At 34.6% G+C, this 16,363-nt stretch overlaps 1 protein-coding gene across 2 annotated transcripts in view; it reads right to left on the bottom strand.

Moving 5' to 3' along the window:
• LOC147405024 (B3 domain-containing protein Os01g0723500-like) overlaps window positions 1-11,089 on the bottom strand; it is a 32,190-nt gene extending 21,101 nt beyond the window's left edge. The window contains exon 1 of one of the 2 annotated variants that reach the window (XM_086441148.1): window positions 10,488-11,089. In XM_086441148.1, the coding sequence (XP_086297274.1) occupies window positions 10,488-10,556 (69 nt within the window). In that variant the 5' untranslated portion in view covers window positions 10,557-11,089. The remainder of the gene's footprint in view (window positions 1-10,487) is intronic. The other variant, XM_086441149.1, reaches the window with a different exon arrangement.
• Between the last annotated feature and the right edge of the window lie 5,274 nt (window positions 11,090-16,363).

The raw sequence follows: 16,363 nt of genomic DNA on the forward strand, positions 1-16,363 counted from the left end.
ATTAGATTTAATAGATTCAATTTCATCATCTATAACTTCTTTCCAAAACACACTATCTAAAGATGTTATAGCATCTGTATAAATCTTAGGATCTACTTCTAAAACATATGCATAAAAATATGAACAAAATTAAAAAATAAATATACTTATATATTTATTTAGTGTTGATTCAAATAAAATTAATTACATTTCTTTTAAATAGTAAATTGAAAAATACTTAAAAGTGAAAAAATAAGTTTTTTTATTATTTGGAGCAGTCCTAACAGTTAACATCTTTTCACATGGATTGATATTTGTGAGAACAGTGGTCTTGGCTTTTTTTTTCAAATATTTTGTAAATCCCATATTGTTTTCTAAAACTTTTGCAGGGATTTTTGAAACCTATAAATAAAATCTTCACTTCTTTCTTCATTTCAAAAACTTTACTTGAGAACTCCTAATGGCTTTTTATCTATATGAAAAAATTAATAATTGTTGGTTTTATATAATATATATATATATATATATATAGGGTGGTGTTCGGCAACCAACTTTAGGGAGCCAACACGTTTGTCCTATGTGGCTTAAAAGTTTCGAATTGAGCTGATTTTTTGGGAGGATGATCTCTATGGTAAAAGATCATCCTTGCAAAAAAATCAGCTCAATCTGAAACTTGTAACCCCATCAAAATTGGTTTAGAAATTGTGGATAGTCGATTTTTTACCGAAAATTTGTAAACCACTTTTGATGGACTTAGAAGGTTCAGTTTGGGCTGAATTTTTGTGAGATAATCTTCTCACCATAGAAGTCATCCTCACAAAAAATCAGCCCAATCCGAAATTTTTAAGACACATAGGACAGACATGTTGCTCCCTAACATTGGCTGCCAAACCTGATCCCTATATATATATATATGTATATATATATATATATATATGTATATATAAAAGAAATGAAAGAAAGAGAGAAATAAAGAGAGGGGGGCCCTTCAACTTTGGATAGGCTCCAAACCGGCCCAAAGAGTTCCTAAAGGGCCTATAGGGTGCCTAACGGGTTCTCGGATCCAAATAGGTGCCTAGTGGTTCCCAATGAACACCTTCCAATGGATTTCGTACCTATTGAGTTCTTTTGTCCATTTTCGAATAGATGTGACCTTTGGGATTGTTCTCTATATATAGAGATCAATTCTGTGAAGAAAACTACTCAAAAAATTTACTGTCTTTTTAACTTTCTTCTTAATTAAACTCTTTTCTGTTTTTCTACAAAAAAAAAAATGTATTCATTTATCCGAAATTCTGTATGATACTCTCCAAAAAAAAAAAAATTCTGTATGATAGATTTTTTCAAAGATAGTGCATATTTTGAGGAAATATATAGTTTTGGTAAAACTGGACTCTTTTGTATCCTGAAGACAAATTCGCCAACAACCCATTTGCATCTTCGATTTCAACCACAAAGGGGGCGTCTGTTGTCTATAAGACAACTTAGATTACTAAGTGCCTCAAAGCAATCTTTTTCTCCATTTTCATTCACTTTATTTCAATAATTTATAAACAATAAAATATTGCTCTAATGGCACAAAACATCAAGTTCATGAATCAAGATCTTGTGAAATTTGAACGTTTTGATGGGTTGAATTTTAAATGATGGCAACAAAATGCATTTTTCATGCTCAATCAATTTAAGGTCCCATATGTACTCACAAAACCATGTCCAACTATCTCAATGGATGCAACTTCTAAACAAATGAACACTCAACGAAAAGGGAAAGAAGATGATCTGGACTGTTGGGACCAGGTACTCAATGCCATGACTGATAGATTGTTCAACTCATTTTGCAAGTGCACCACTGCCAAAGAATTAGGTACTCCCTAGAGAAAGTATTTAACCGAAGAAACGAGTACGAAACCTTTTTTAGTTGCTTAATACTTTGATTTTAAAATGGTAGAAAATAAATCAATTCTTGAACAAGTTCAAGAATTGCAATTTATTGTTATTGAAATGGAGGAAGAAAATATCAAACTTCCCGAAAGTTTCCAAGTGGTTGCAATTATTTCCAAATTACCACCCAATTGAAAAGACTAGAAAAACTGTCTCACAACAAGAATTTGCAAACTTTAGATGAAATTTTCAAAAATTTGAAAATAGAAAAAGAAAATAAGATCAGAGATAGAAAGGATGATCGCCCTAAGCCTATTAAGGCTCATATGGTCGAATTTTTAGTTCAAGAAAAAAGGAAAAACAATAAGCCTTTTACCAAGAGTAAACCATTCAAGAAATTTATCAAAAAGAATGGTCATGGTCAATTTAAAAAGAATGAAGACGATTGTAATGCATGTAGGAAAAAAATGATATTTTGCAAGAGATTGTAGAAAACGTCAAGGAAAGAAATCGAAAACTGAATCTAACATGGTAGGGGATGTAGTGGTTGTTGCTATGTTCGAAGCAAATATGGTTGAAATCAAAGGACATTGGTGGATCAACTCAGGTGCAACACGACATGTGTCATTTGATAGGTTAGCCTTCAAATCTTACAAAACTCAAGATGAAGAGCAACTTTACATGGAAAATTATTCTACCATTAAGATTACGGGATCCAATACTATGAAACTCAAACTAACTTCTAGGAAAACTCTTTTGTTAAAAGATGTTCTTCATGCGCCAGAAATTACAAACAATGTATGTTAGACAAAAATGGTTTCAAGTTACTCCATTCTGGAAAATTGATCTTGACCAAAGATGATGTTGTCATTGGCAAAGGATATGTTGTAAACAATATGATTAAATTGAATGTAATAAATGATAGTAGTTTTTCGGCTTATATCGATGAGTCTTCTGATTTATGGCATGCTAGACTAGGACATTTAAATTCTCAAACTACAAAGAATATGATGAATTTAGACTTAGTAGTCTAAGATTAATAAAGAAAATGATGATAAATGTCAAATTTGTATTCAATCTAAAATAGTAAAGAAATCACATCATAGTGTAGAAAGAACTTCTACTATCTTAGAATTAATATATTTTGATTTATGTGAATTAAATGGTATGCTAACTAGAAGTGGTAAAAGATGCTTTATTACTTTTATTATGTTGTATATATTTACTAAGAAATAAAAATGATGTTTTTCAAGCTTTTAAATTATATAAAGTAGAAGTAGAAAATCAATTGGAAAAGAAAACTAAAATTTAAAAAAAGTGATAGAAGACTATAATATTTTGATAATGATTTTATTGTTCATTGTTAAAATGTTGGAATAACACATGAAACTTTTGCCCCTAGAACACCCCAACAAAACGATGTAGCGGAACATAAAAATAGGACTTTAATAGAAATGATTAATTTTATGTTTTTAAATTCTGGCTTAATTACGAATGCCGCAGTTGTTCCTCAAGCCCCCGACTCTCCATTCATTATTTGGATGTTGCAACTGACCTTCCTCCAATTACCAATTCATGGACTGATAACCCCCCTGCCCCTGAGTTTTATTGTGTTTTTCTAAAAATTTCAGTTGTACCACCCATAGGGGCTATAAAAAATTCCTTTTTTTTGTTGGTTGTGATGGCCTTTAAACAATTCCTATCGAGATAGTCAGAAGTAAACATGGTTACTATCCCTAAGTATGGGAAGAGAAGTAAAATACTTTATTCTACTTTGGTTGGCCCTGTCTTTGAGGATGTCGAGGCTGGATTACTTCATTTATACACAATCTGTCACCTGTGTGCCTTTCCTATATAATTTCAGGTACCTCAGAGCTCAGGTAATTTCTTTTCAGTCGTAACTCAACCTAAAAACCGTTTGTTGCATTTCTTAATGTATTGAATATTATCAAAAATTCTTTATGTACTAAATTTTTTCCTTCTTTTGAATGTACTTCGTACCTCCTTGGTCTGTTGTAAAGAAACCTTGTACCACCAAGGTATGCCCTGGTTATTTTGTGTACTATCTTGGTTTTCACAAAGAAAAATATTTACTTCTTAACTATTGTCCTTCATTGTCTTATTTCCCTTTTTACTTCTTTTTTTTTTTTTTTTTTTCTGATTTCTACTTGGGCTATACCTTCGAGTTCTGAGTGATATCTCGATATTTATTCATCGCTCGGATTTGTCTTTTCCAAACTTGTCATGCCTAGAACCAAGAGTGTGTCAAATCAACCTTGTTGTGCTGTTACTTGAATTTTTCTTTTTGATATATGAGTGTGTTTTTAAATGGCCTTGGTATTTTATGTTAGGTTTTTCCCAAATTAGATTCGTTGGAGTGTGTTTCCCAAAGCCACACGAGTGTGTTTCAAACGACCTTGGTGTGTTCTCTATTTATCAGACTTGTCTTTCCCAGAGTCACATGAGTGTGCTTTAAACAACCTCAATGTGTTGTTATTTATTAGACTTGTCTTTCCCAAAGTCAGTTAAGTGTGTTTTAAACAACCTCGATGTGTTGTTATTTATCAAACTTGTATTTCCCAGAGTCACACTAATATGTTTTAAACGAGCTCGATGTGTTGTTATTATCAAACTTGCCCTTCCAGAGTCACACGAGTGTGTTTTAAACGACCTCAGTGTGTTGTTTTCCTTGGAGATATATTTTTCATTATGCCAGTTCCAGGACATGTACATATATTAAAAGAAATTTAAACAAAGATGTTATGCCATTGATTAGACTTCTTGATAGTCTGGTTCATCGGGAACTGCTTCGAGAGGGCACTCCACGATATCCCCAATGAAGTAGGTCTGTTTCTTGATATTGTTCAGTATGACTAACTGTTCTCATCATCAAGCTACTCCTTCATAGTCTGGTTGGCACCTCTAGATATTATTCCAGGTGTAATCGAAACACCATAGTGATAACGATCTTTCTTCCCGAGCTTACTATTTGGGTTTCAAGTCTGTCCACATTCCCCATTTCTACACTTGCTATGCTAGGCTTTTCCTCGTACCGAGATCTTCGGGGTTGGGAATGGGGCATCCGCTCACCTAGACGTTCCCGAGCTTGATAAGAGTTTTTTACCTAGTTATTTTGAGGGGCACACACCATCCCTAGTACTGCTTGTCCTATTGCTTTGCCCGCATGGTTCGCTAAGGGGGAATGCTCCCTTGGCTCTAAGGTCATCTTTCTTGCTTGGTTTTGTGTTGCCCCTGCTGATGTTTTTGTGATCGGAACTATAGTATATTATTTTCGTGTTTGTTTGTTTACTCGAATCTCCATACTTGCGTGAACTCCCAAGTGTGTTCCTAGGTAGGTATTTTCGCAACTTTCCATAGACGATGCCAAAAGTGTGGAAGCTTTTTAGGGCTTCCACTCCTTGAAATGTATGAAATCCTAGATCTAACAAACTGATCCACAATCCTCCAAATCTACTCCCTAGGCCTTCGATCTTTCAACCTTTCCCCTTAGTTGTTACTGACATAGTTTGCCCTTCGCTCCTCGAAGGTCGAAAGAAGAAGGATGAGGCCCCAGTATGCTGCTTGCCAAGGCTCCTGCGAACATCAAGTGAGTAAAAAATACAAGTAGAGGAAAAAATATGCTAATTCGAGATGGAGAAGATGATGAATAGTGAGTTGCAAAGTAGTTCTGATGTAGATAGGCTTGTCGACACTTATCCCAATGTCTATGATCGAGTTAAGATTCATCAAAGAAAGAAATCAACAGCATTGATCGAGTCAACTTTGTTTGACCTAGGCAAATATTTTTGACCGAGTCGACTCAACCCAAGCTTTGATTGGTCTTCAAGACCTAGTCCAACTTCTCTTAGGACTCATTCTTTTATTGAGTTTCTATTTTTTAAATTACTTACGTAGTCCTAGTTAGTTTCCATTTCAATTTTAGAAAGTTTCTTTTCCTAGTTAGTTTCTAATTTGTTTTATGTCTTAAATTCGTTTTAATTCTTTAGGTTATAATTAGAAGTCCTTTTAGACGTTCAAATTAAGTTCTAATAGGATTAGAAGGTTAGTAACATGTTATAGATAGATTAAGAAATTACTTTTTAGTATTTTAGAAGGTTTCTAAGTTCTTATAGAGTTACCTATATAAAGAGCTTCAATAAACAAATGCAGAAAAGTAAGTTTTTTTTAAGTTCGATTAATAAAAGAAGAGACTTTTCTTCCTTTTATTTGTTTTTATTTTTGAGCATAAGAGCCCGATATTGGTTCATAATTTTAGTGTTTGCGATTGATTTCCATCAATTTCAAACTTAGATTGAAGTTTCTAGTCTGTTTTGCTTGACATAGAGATTCTTCATTACTCTTAATTCTTGGGATTTCACCCTAGAACCAGATTTTTATCCTAAACTCAAGGTTTGAAAGTGGTGGAACAAAAAGATTTTGTTGGGAAGGGAGGTTTGAAGGTGGGGAATTTTGATTTTGGCCCTAGAGGGTTTGGGGAGTACTTTTGGTAGTGGAAACAACTTGGGGGTGATATAAATAGGCTTGCCCACACTTATCTCAATGCCTATGATCGAGTTGAGATGCATCAAAGGAAGAAATCAACAACATCGACTAAGTCAAGGTTGAGTCAACCTAGGTTGACCAAGTCAACTCGACCCAAGCTTTGACCGATCCACGAGACCTGGTCTAACTTCTCTTAGGACTCTTTCTTTTATTGAGTTTCTATTTTTAAGTGTTTAAGTAGTCCTAGTTAGTCGTTTTTATTCTTTAAGTTATAATTAGAAGTCCGTTTAGATATCCAAATTGAGTTTTAATAGCATTAAAAGGTTATGAATATGTTATAGATAGATCAGGAAGTTATTTCTTAGTATTTTAGATGGTTTCTAAGTTCTTATGGAGTTATCTATATAAGAAGCTCCAATAAACAAATTCATGAAAGTAACTTTTCTTGAGATTGATTAATAAAAGAAGAGACTTTTCTTCCCTTTTTTTTTTTTTTTAGCATAAGAACTCGATATTGGTTCTTAATTTTAGTGTTTGCGATTGATTTCCATCAATCTCAAACCTAGATTGAAGTTTCTAGTCTGTTTTACTCGACATAGAGATTCTTCATAACTCTTAGTTCTTGGGATTTCACCTTAGAACCAGATTTTTAACATAAACTCCAGGTTTGTGTGTTCTACCCTATATCAGTTGGTATCAAAGTCATACCATTTTGTTCTTCATCATGCCGATGGGTACAAGGAGCCACAATCTTTTGAAGGGAGACGCACAAGAATATATTAAACGCGGAGAAGTACGTAGTGCACTTGAGGAAATTATTGCTTGGTTTGATAATATTCTTTAATTAATTGATGAGAGATTGGAGTGGATTTAAAGCAAATTCAAGCAAAATACAATAAAGAGTTGGCAAAATATGACAAAGAGATGGAGAAACTTCAAAAAAAGAAGCAAACTCTTGATGACAGACTCAAATTACAACGAAGTGAAATTCAATCCATAGTCAAGGTCCAATTAGAGCAGCCATTACAAAGAGTTCATCAAGTTGAAGAAGATGTTTTACAATCTCTTCCTCAATTTGCTGATGAAGGTATCTCTTCTCATCCCCAAGCTGTTACCGCTATTAAAAATACTCCCCAAACTCTCCAGAGCCAAAACCGAAATTCCACACCCCAACAAAATCCCTTTGTTCCACCACCTTCAAACCAAGTTGTTTACGGACTTCCCCAACATCATACCTCTCTAAAACACCAAAAGTAACCCTACAACATGATTCTCGTAATCCAAGCCCTCCATATAACCCTCAACATCTTTCCCAAATCCAACCAATCCCTTACACCAATTATCTTGATAAATTGGATCCCTACTATACTCCATTACCCACACAAATCAATCAGGTAGAATATCAACTAAAGATGGACATCCCATAATTCAATGGCCCTATCCACATCGATGATTTCCTTGATTGGTTGTTTATTGTGAAGATTTTTTTCAAATATAAGCATAGGCATCTCAAATCCTATGAAGAAGGATATTTTAGAGATGGTCTACTTTAGCAATGATAATTTTCCAATGGGCACGTACAACAAAACTAAGTTAAAAAAGATTGAGCCTTTAAAAGTGTTAAAGAAGATCAATTCTAATGCCTACCAACTCAAGCCCCTATCTCCCTACTTCAGTGATTATCCTTTCGATGATGCTACTAAGAATTCGAGGACAACTTCTCTCCAACCTGGGGAGAATGATGTAGATAGGCTTGCTAACACTTATCTCAATGCCTATGATCAAGTTAAGATGCATCAAAGGAAGAAATCAACAGCATTGACTGAGTTGTTTCCACTACAAAAAGTACTCCCCAAACCCTCCAAGGCCAAAACCAAAATTCCCCACTCCCAAACCTCCCTCCCCGACAAAATCCTTTTGTTCCACCACCTTCAAACCAAGTTGTTCACAGACTTCCCCAACATTATACCTCTCGAAAACTGCAAAAACAATCCCGAAACCATCCACTTACATATAACCCTAAACGTCTTTCCCAAACCCAACCAACTCCTTACACCGATTATCCTGATAAATTGAATACCTACTATACTCCATCACCCACACAAATCAATTGAGTAGAATATCAGCTAAAGACGGACATCCCACAATTCAATAGCCTTCTCCACATCGATGATTTCTTTAATTGATTGTTTACCGTAAAGAGTTATTACGAATTTAAGCATAAGCATTTCAAATCCCATGAAGAAGGATATTTAGTGATGATCTAACTTAGCAATGATAATTTTCCAATAGGCACCTACAAGAAAACTAAGTTCAAGTAGATTGAGCCTTCAGAAGTGCTAAAGAAGATCAATTTTAATACCTACCAGTTCAAGTCCATCTCCATATTTTGGTGATAATCCTTCCAATGATGTTGCTACGAATTCGAGGGTGAATTCTCTCCAACCTAGATAACAGGATGTAGATAGGCTTGTCGACACTTATCCCAATGCCTATGATCGAGTTAAGATGCATCGAAGAAAAAAATCAACAGTATTTACTAAGTCAACCCTGTTTGACCTAGGCAAATATTTTTAACCGAGTCAACTCGACCAAAGCTTTGATTGATCCTTAAGACCTAATCCAACTTCTCTTAGGACTCTTTCTTTTATTAAGTTTTTATTTTTTAAGTTACTTAAATAGTCCTAATTAGTTTCTATTTCAATTTTAGAAAGTTTATTTTCTTAGTTAATTTCTAATTTGTTTTATGTTTTAAATTTATTTTAATTCTTTAGGTTATAATTAGAAGTCCTTTTAGATGTTCAAATTAAGTTCTAATAGGATTAAAAGGTTAGTAATCTGTTATAGAAAGATTAGGAAGTTACTTTTAGTATTAGAAGATTTCTAAGTTCTTATAGAGATATTTATATAAGGAGCTCCAATAAACAAATCAGAAAAGTAAGTGTTTTTGAAAATCGATTAATAAAAAAAAAGACTTTTCTTCTCTTTCTTTGTTTTTTTAGCATAAGAGGCCGATGTTAGTTCTTAATTTTAGTGTTTGCGATTGATTTCCATCAATCTAAAACCTAGATTGAAATTTCTAGTCTGTTTTGCTCGATATAAAGATTCTTCGTTAATCTTAGTTCTTGAGATTTCACTCTAGAACTAAATTTTTAACATAAACTCTAGGTTTGTGTGTTCTACCCTACATCAGATTTTTTTTTTGTGTGTTCCCATGATTTTTTCTCAACCCCTTTTGAATCTCTGAGTGGGGGTTTTATAGCTCCTAGTCTAGGACAGGTGTCACGACACGGTTAGCCCAGGTCCATCACCAAATAGGGTGTGAACTGGCTATGGGCTACTGACTCTGCTTTCAGATTTCACACCCATGTTTCACAAATGCTAATACTCGTGTTTGATTCGAAGTGTCTCAACGTATTAATTACTGAGTTGATTGGATTTCACTGTATCGGGGTTGGGAAGTCAGATAATGTCATTGTCAACATTATTTTGATAAGCACATACGGATTTGTCATTAAACGCGAAGATTTGCCGCATGATCAAACTCTGATCGCCATAAGATTTTTAGCTTACTACACGCCAGCTAAACATGACCTTACACTGAAATGCTCTCTCGGTTGATTGGACTTTTATTGGATTCTAAGCCCTACCTTCTCGTTTTGGCTTGGGCAATTTGATTTCTTAGCTAACTATGTGGTTTCTTGAGTTGGGGTTGTTTGATGTTCGGGTTGGGCTTGCTAAGTTATGGATGACGCGCATCCTCATATGAGGGCGTGACAGAAATGGGCTACACAGTGAGCGAAAGCCAGAAGGTTAAACACCCCAACATATATTGAATTACATCAATGCTCCAACTTTAAGTTAAATAGTTGTAGATAGTGGATACAAAACATTCTCATTTTACAATCAAGATCAAAATTTTCACTCTCTCACCTTTTTTTTTTTTTTTTTGGAGTTTCATTAATGAAAAAACAATATACATCTAAGATGGAGACAAAGAGACAATCAAGAAAACAAATATGATATAATTGATTCTAGTTCATTAAACTTTATACTAAGCTAATAATGATTATGATTAGATTTAATGAAGAAGATATGAGAGAGAGAGAGAGAGAGAGAGATACCAGCCTCGGCTTGAAATCCCCAATCAGAACTTTGAAGAAATGGGGTTTCCTTGCCAAATTGTTCTCCATTTGTAGCAGATCTTTTCAAGGAAGATCGAACCTCCTCAATAATAAAAATTATATGAAAATCTTTAAAACAAATCTAGTAATTAAGGAAATAAACCAGTTGCTCCGATAAAACCTAAAACGTGGAAACAATCCACTAAAAGTAAGTTATTTGACTCTCTAAAACCCTAATTTCGAGTTCGAATCCTCCATATGAGGAACAAAGGATAGATTTCAGAACCCTAGTTCCTCTCTCTCTCTCCCTAGCTCCTCTCCCTATCCCTCTCTCTCTCTCCATTGATTGTATAGCAGTAGAGAAAGAATAAACAAATGGAGGAAAAAAGGCGGGAAGGCCGATTTGCAGTTGAGAAGGAATGAACAAATGAAGGAAAAAGGGCGGGAAAAGCACATTTGTCCAGATCGTTACTTCGGGGGGCATCCAAAGAGAGTGAGCCTAGGGAAGACGATCAGCTCGGGATGACAGTACAACTGTCAAATGGATCGGATCGGTTGGCCGATCTGTGACCAATCCAATTAGGAGAATCCATTCAGGCCAAGGGCTGTCAATGGATAAGATCAGACCCGAAATCCAATCCGTTCTAATCTAATAACTTTGAATTTGGATTGGATTCCAATAAGGATCCAACCAATGATTCAATAAGGACCTGATCTGATGAAATGTGAGAAATGTATATAAATTGTACAGTTAATTGGGTTTAATCCGAACCGGTCATTATTGGATTCGGTTTGGATCTTAATCTTGAGATTTGACAAAAATCCCATTCAATAAGTGTTTAATCAGAGCTTAGCGGATCAATTTAAGGTCTTATCCTTGTAAGATTGGTACCAATCTGAACCTGATCCATTAACAGTTGTCCTAGTCAAGTCGTTAGTGTCTTCTATCATAAGGCATGTTAACCAACCAACTATCGAACCTGTCACTCTAATACCATGTAAACCAATCAATTGATCCAAAAGAATGATATGGTGGGAAAGGCGCAACTATGAATATAAGAGAGTCATGGGTCTAACTGGGGCACGATACATGAGCACGCAACACCTAGGAGCGAAGGCAGATAACACGACACTCAACAAGACATAAGTCAATATAAGGATCCAAATCCAATCAATTCAACAATTGGATCAGGTTTAAAAGTGTATGATCCTCTATTACAATCTTGAGTTCGCTTGGTTCGAATACGGGTTTGCGGCTCGTGGTTATCAACTTGAGAATGAACCCAGTTTGTAGGGGTAGATAGAGATGAGGGCATTTGAAGGTTGAAGTAATAAGTAAGGTAAAAAAGAGAATGAAGATAACAAATTTTGTGAAGAAAATTTTAATTTTTTTGTTAGTTCTATTAACAACTTAAATGGGTCTTTCAATTTGATTCATATTCCACGTAAAAACTTTATTTCTTAAGAAGATTTAATTCTTTACCTCTCAATAACATATTTGAGGAAGAATATACATTCTCGTGATTTGTATCCAAGGGTCAATTGGAAATTGAAAAAATTAAATTATGGAATCACGAAGCATAATTGTGTATGTTCTTTTTAGTTGGATCAAGAATTCCAATTAAACAAGTATGAGTAAAGAATCCATGAATAAATATATAAAAAATTATTTCTTTCGATGAACTAGTTCTTATCAGAATTTTATATGTACCCAATTTGAACGAGCCTTACTTGAAAAGGACTTTAAAACGTATGTTTATAATAATAATAAAACAAAACTTATCAACCGGCCTAAAGACCCAAATCTTCAAAAACTTGATCTTTTTGTTCTTTTAAAGGTCCTAAGACCTCCAATAGTCCTATGGACCCACAATAAGCCCTATCTAAATTCTAAACCCACTCATTTTCTAAATCCATCATCACTCTAACCCCAAACATAAAATCAAATCCTAACCCCATTACCAAGCCCATCTAGAATCCACCACTTCTAAGCCTAAACCCTTTTCAACATTATCTTAAATCAATTTCAAACCTAAACCTAACCCTAACATAAACCAATTCCAACTCATCCCCTAACATAAACCTTACCTATGACCAAACCCAAGTCTAACACTACTTTAAGAGCCCAATCAAGGTCCATGGACTAATATTAAGGGTCCACAAACCCTCAAAAAACTCATTCTGAAAAGAATTGGACACTTGTCATCAACACAATCAATCTCCCAAATCCATTTCAACCAACCTTATCATGGTCCTCAAAAGCTAAATAACCCATACCTAAACCCACACCACATATTATAACCTACCCCCATTATTTTTTCAAAAAAATTCATCACTAGCCACCTCCATACTACATTATACCCATTCTCTTTAATCTCGTCACCTAACTCACCATAAAGCTACACATGTTTACCATTTTAGGATACATGTCACAATACCCTTTACCCTCTCAAAATTGAAGTACCTAACCCCTTACATAAGTCATTCTTTCAACTCAACACCCACATCCCTCAACCTCACCCAATACTCAACCTAGGTATGGATTACTTACCCAACCCAATTGAATGTTATTCATGGGTTTGGGTCAAAAGCAATCCACTCATACCATTTTCCATATTTTTATCCTCCACTAACTTCATAATTCCTCCACTTCATTCACAAACTTCATGTCATTTTCCATCATTTCTTACTTTCATCCCATTTTATCCCTAAAAGTCACCCAAAAATACTATAAAAGCTCACCCCATTCTCACAAATTCTCCCCATGCTTGAACCTTTTCTTTCAAGCCTCTCAACTCTAAAAAATTCTCTCTCTCACCCTCTCAATATCTCAATCTCTCTTAAACCTCTACTCAAGTTTTATACCACGTATTTCACAACTTCAATCCCTACACCAAAAATTTTTCTACGACTCTCAACCAATAGTTCATCTATCTCAAGTCCTCATACGACAAGTATCCCAACCAACCCTCAATCTCTACAAGAAAGATCAAGCTTCAAAAGCCACTTCAAGAACACAAATCAAGAAAAAGTAGGGTGAGGACAAAAGTAACATAACAATCCCCCTTCTCGCTCTTGTGCAAACTTAAACCAAATGGAAAAAATTTAGGAGTTCAAATTGTGTTTTATTGACCAGCATATGCTGATTTTATATACAAATTTGTATTTACACATTGCCCATGATTATGGGTAATTGAATAATGAAATAATGAAAGATTAAAATAAGTATCTTGTATTAATTACAGAAATTGTTACAATAGCTATCTAGCTATGCTAATTTGAATTTTGAATTCAACTATATCTAAGACTCCCCCTCAAGTTGGCGCATGAAGATTGTGAATGCTCAACTTGCGAATCAAATGTTGAAATTGTGTCAAGAGGATTGGTTAAAACATCCGCGGGCTAATAAATCATAGAAATATGTGACGTCTTTATTAGCCCTTGTTAAAGTTTCTTATGAATGAAGTGACAATCAATTTCAATATGTTTGGTACATTCGTGAAAAAACTGATTAACGACAATGTGGAGGGTTGCCTTATTGTCACAATACAACATGGCTAATAGGGAATGTGAAATAAGAAGATCTTGTAATAGATATAAGAGTCATTGGATTTCGCAACATGTAGATGCCATAGCTTGGTATTCGGCTTTTACAGAAGAATGAGATACCATGTATTGTTTATTAGATTTCCACAAGATGGGTGAGGTACCAAGCATGACATAATAGCCAGTAACAGAGTGGCGTGTTTCTGAACAACTTTCCCAATCAGAATCACAAAATGCACGTAATTGTAGGGAATTGGAAGTCGATAATAAGATTCTTTGTTTAGGTCATTGTTTTAGATATCATAAGACATGATGTGCAACATTCAAATGAGGATGACGAGGTTTATCCATGAACTGTCTAAGAACTTGAATTGAGTAGGTAATGTTTGGCTTAGTGATTGTGAGATATAAAAGACAGCCAATTAATTGACAATGGGTAAAAATATCCAAGAGCAAATCACCATTAGTAGAGGATAATTTTAATCTTTATTCCATTGGAAAAGAAGTTGGTCTACTCAGAAATCCAATATCATCCAAAAATTTTAAGACATACTTGTGTTGAGAGAGATGAATCCCAGAAGAAGATCAAGCAATCTCTATGCCCAAGAAATATTTAAGTGGGCCAAGATCTTTAATCTTAAAATGTTGTTGAAAATAAAGCTTGAGAGACTTGATTGTTTTTTGATAATTGCCAGCAAGGATGATGTCATCTACATACACTAAGACGGTTGTGAATGATGTTGTAGTAGATCAGGTAAAAAGCGAGTTATCAACTTTCGATTGAGTATACCTGGCATTAAGAAAAGCGATTGACAACTTGGCAAACCATTGTCGGGAGGCTTGTTTTAAATCATATAGTGATTTATTCAACTTGCATACTTGTTGCTCCCCCTTGCAAGTAAATTTCAAAGGAAGATTCATATAAACCTTCTATTCTAAATCAATATGGAGAAATGCATTGTTAACGTTGAGCTGATGAAGAGACCAATTGCATATGGCAGCGATAGCAAGTAGGCATCAAACAGTAACTAGCTTAGCAATTGGTGTAAATATCTCATGATAATCAAGACCTTCCTTTTGATTATAACCCTCGACAACAAGTTGTGCCCTATATTGCTCGATTGAACCATCTGAGTTATATTTGATTTTATATACCCATTTATAACCAATGGGCTCGTTGTTAGGGGGTAAAGTCGTGAGGGTCCAAGTATTATTAGCCTTCAATGCTTGAATCTCAGCATCCATCACACCATTTCGAATCACGTATGACCTATTTGTAAGTTTTGAGTTCAACAATGGAAGAAATAGATATTAAAAATACTGGGTGAGTTGGAGAAAATTTATCATAGGACAAAAAATGAGAATTGGGATGAACAGTGCTTAGAGAAGGACCTACCGATAAAGATGCCATTGAATTGGGTAAGGAGTTGGTTGGTAGTTAACAATTATAATCTTACAAATATTTAGGAGCATGTCATTGAAAGCGCCCTCGATCCGCGGAGTACGCGGATCCGCTTTTGACCCTTGAGGTTTGAGAGTCACCACCTAGTTATTACGGTCTAGGAGCCGAATATAGACTCGAAACGGATAAAAATGACTAGTCTACTAAAAAATATTGAGTCCGGGGATCACATTACGAAGTTGGAAGGTGTTAGGCACCAATCCCGCCCGACAAACGCCGGTCTCTACTAATTCCAAAGTAAACTACATTGCTAAAATACCTAATAAAACAAAAAATAAGAAATTTATACCTTTCTGAAGACAACGGTCTTGTTCCCTCAGATCTGATGGAGCAGCTTCTTGTACAGTACTCCTCGCTTCGTTTTGTCTTCGAATCTGATTTCTAATCTCCGAAACAAGGTATTTCTTTCTTAGATCTGGATTCTTCAAATTTTTTTATGGATTTCTGGGTGTTTTTAAAAGGTTTTCAGGTGTTTTTCGAGTTAAAATCGAAGTATGGGTGTTATGTAAGGAGTTGGGGCTTCAAAATTAGGATTTATGGGAGGCTAGGGAAGTTTTTTGATCTACTTCTCTTAGGATTTATTTTTGGATACGAAAATAGGTTGCAGGGACCCCTATTTATAGATTTTTTTTAAGTGCCTTTTAGATAGAATTAGTGTTTAATTATAATTCTTTTAGTTAGAGTTATATTTTAATTAGAATTATTTTAGATAGAGTTATATTTTAGTTAGAATTCTATTAAATAGAGTTATTATTTAATTAGGATTGTTAAATAGAATTATTATTTAATTAGAACTCTATTAGGATTTTGACTTTTGGTATTATTTGATTGACTTTAAGATTTTGACTTTAGTCTTACTTGATTGACT

This window comes from Akebia trifoliata, chromosome 4, assembly GCF_017979445.1.
Source record: "Akebia trifoliata isolate Shusen 1 chromosome 4, ASM1797944v1, whole genome shotgun sequence".
In the NCBI taxonomy this organism is placed as follows: domain Eukaryota; kingdom Viridiplantae; phylum Streptophyta; class Magnoliopsida; order Ranunculales; family Lardizabalaceae; genus Akebia; species Akebia trifoliata.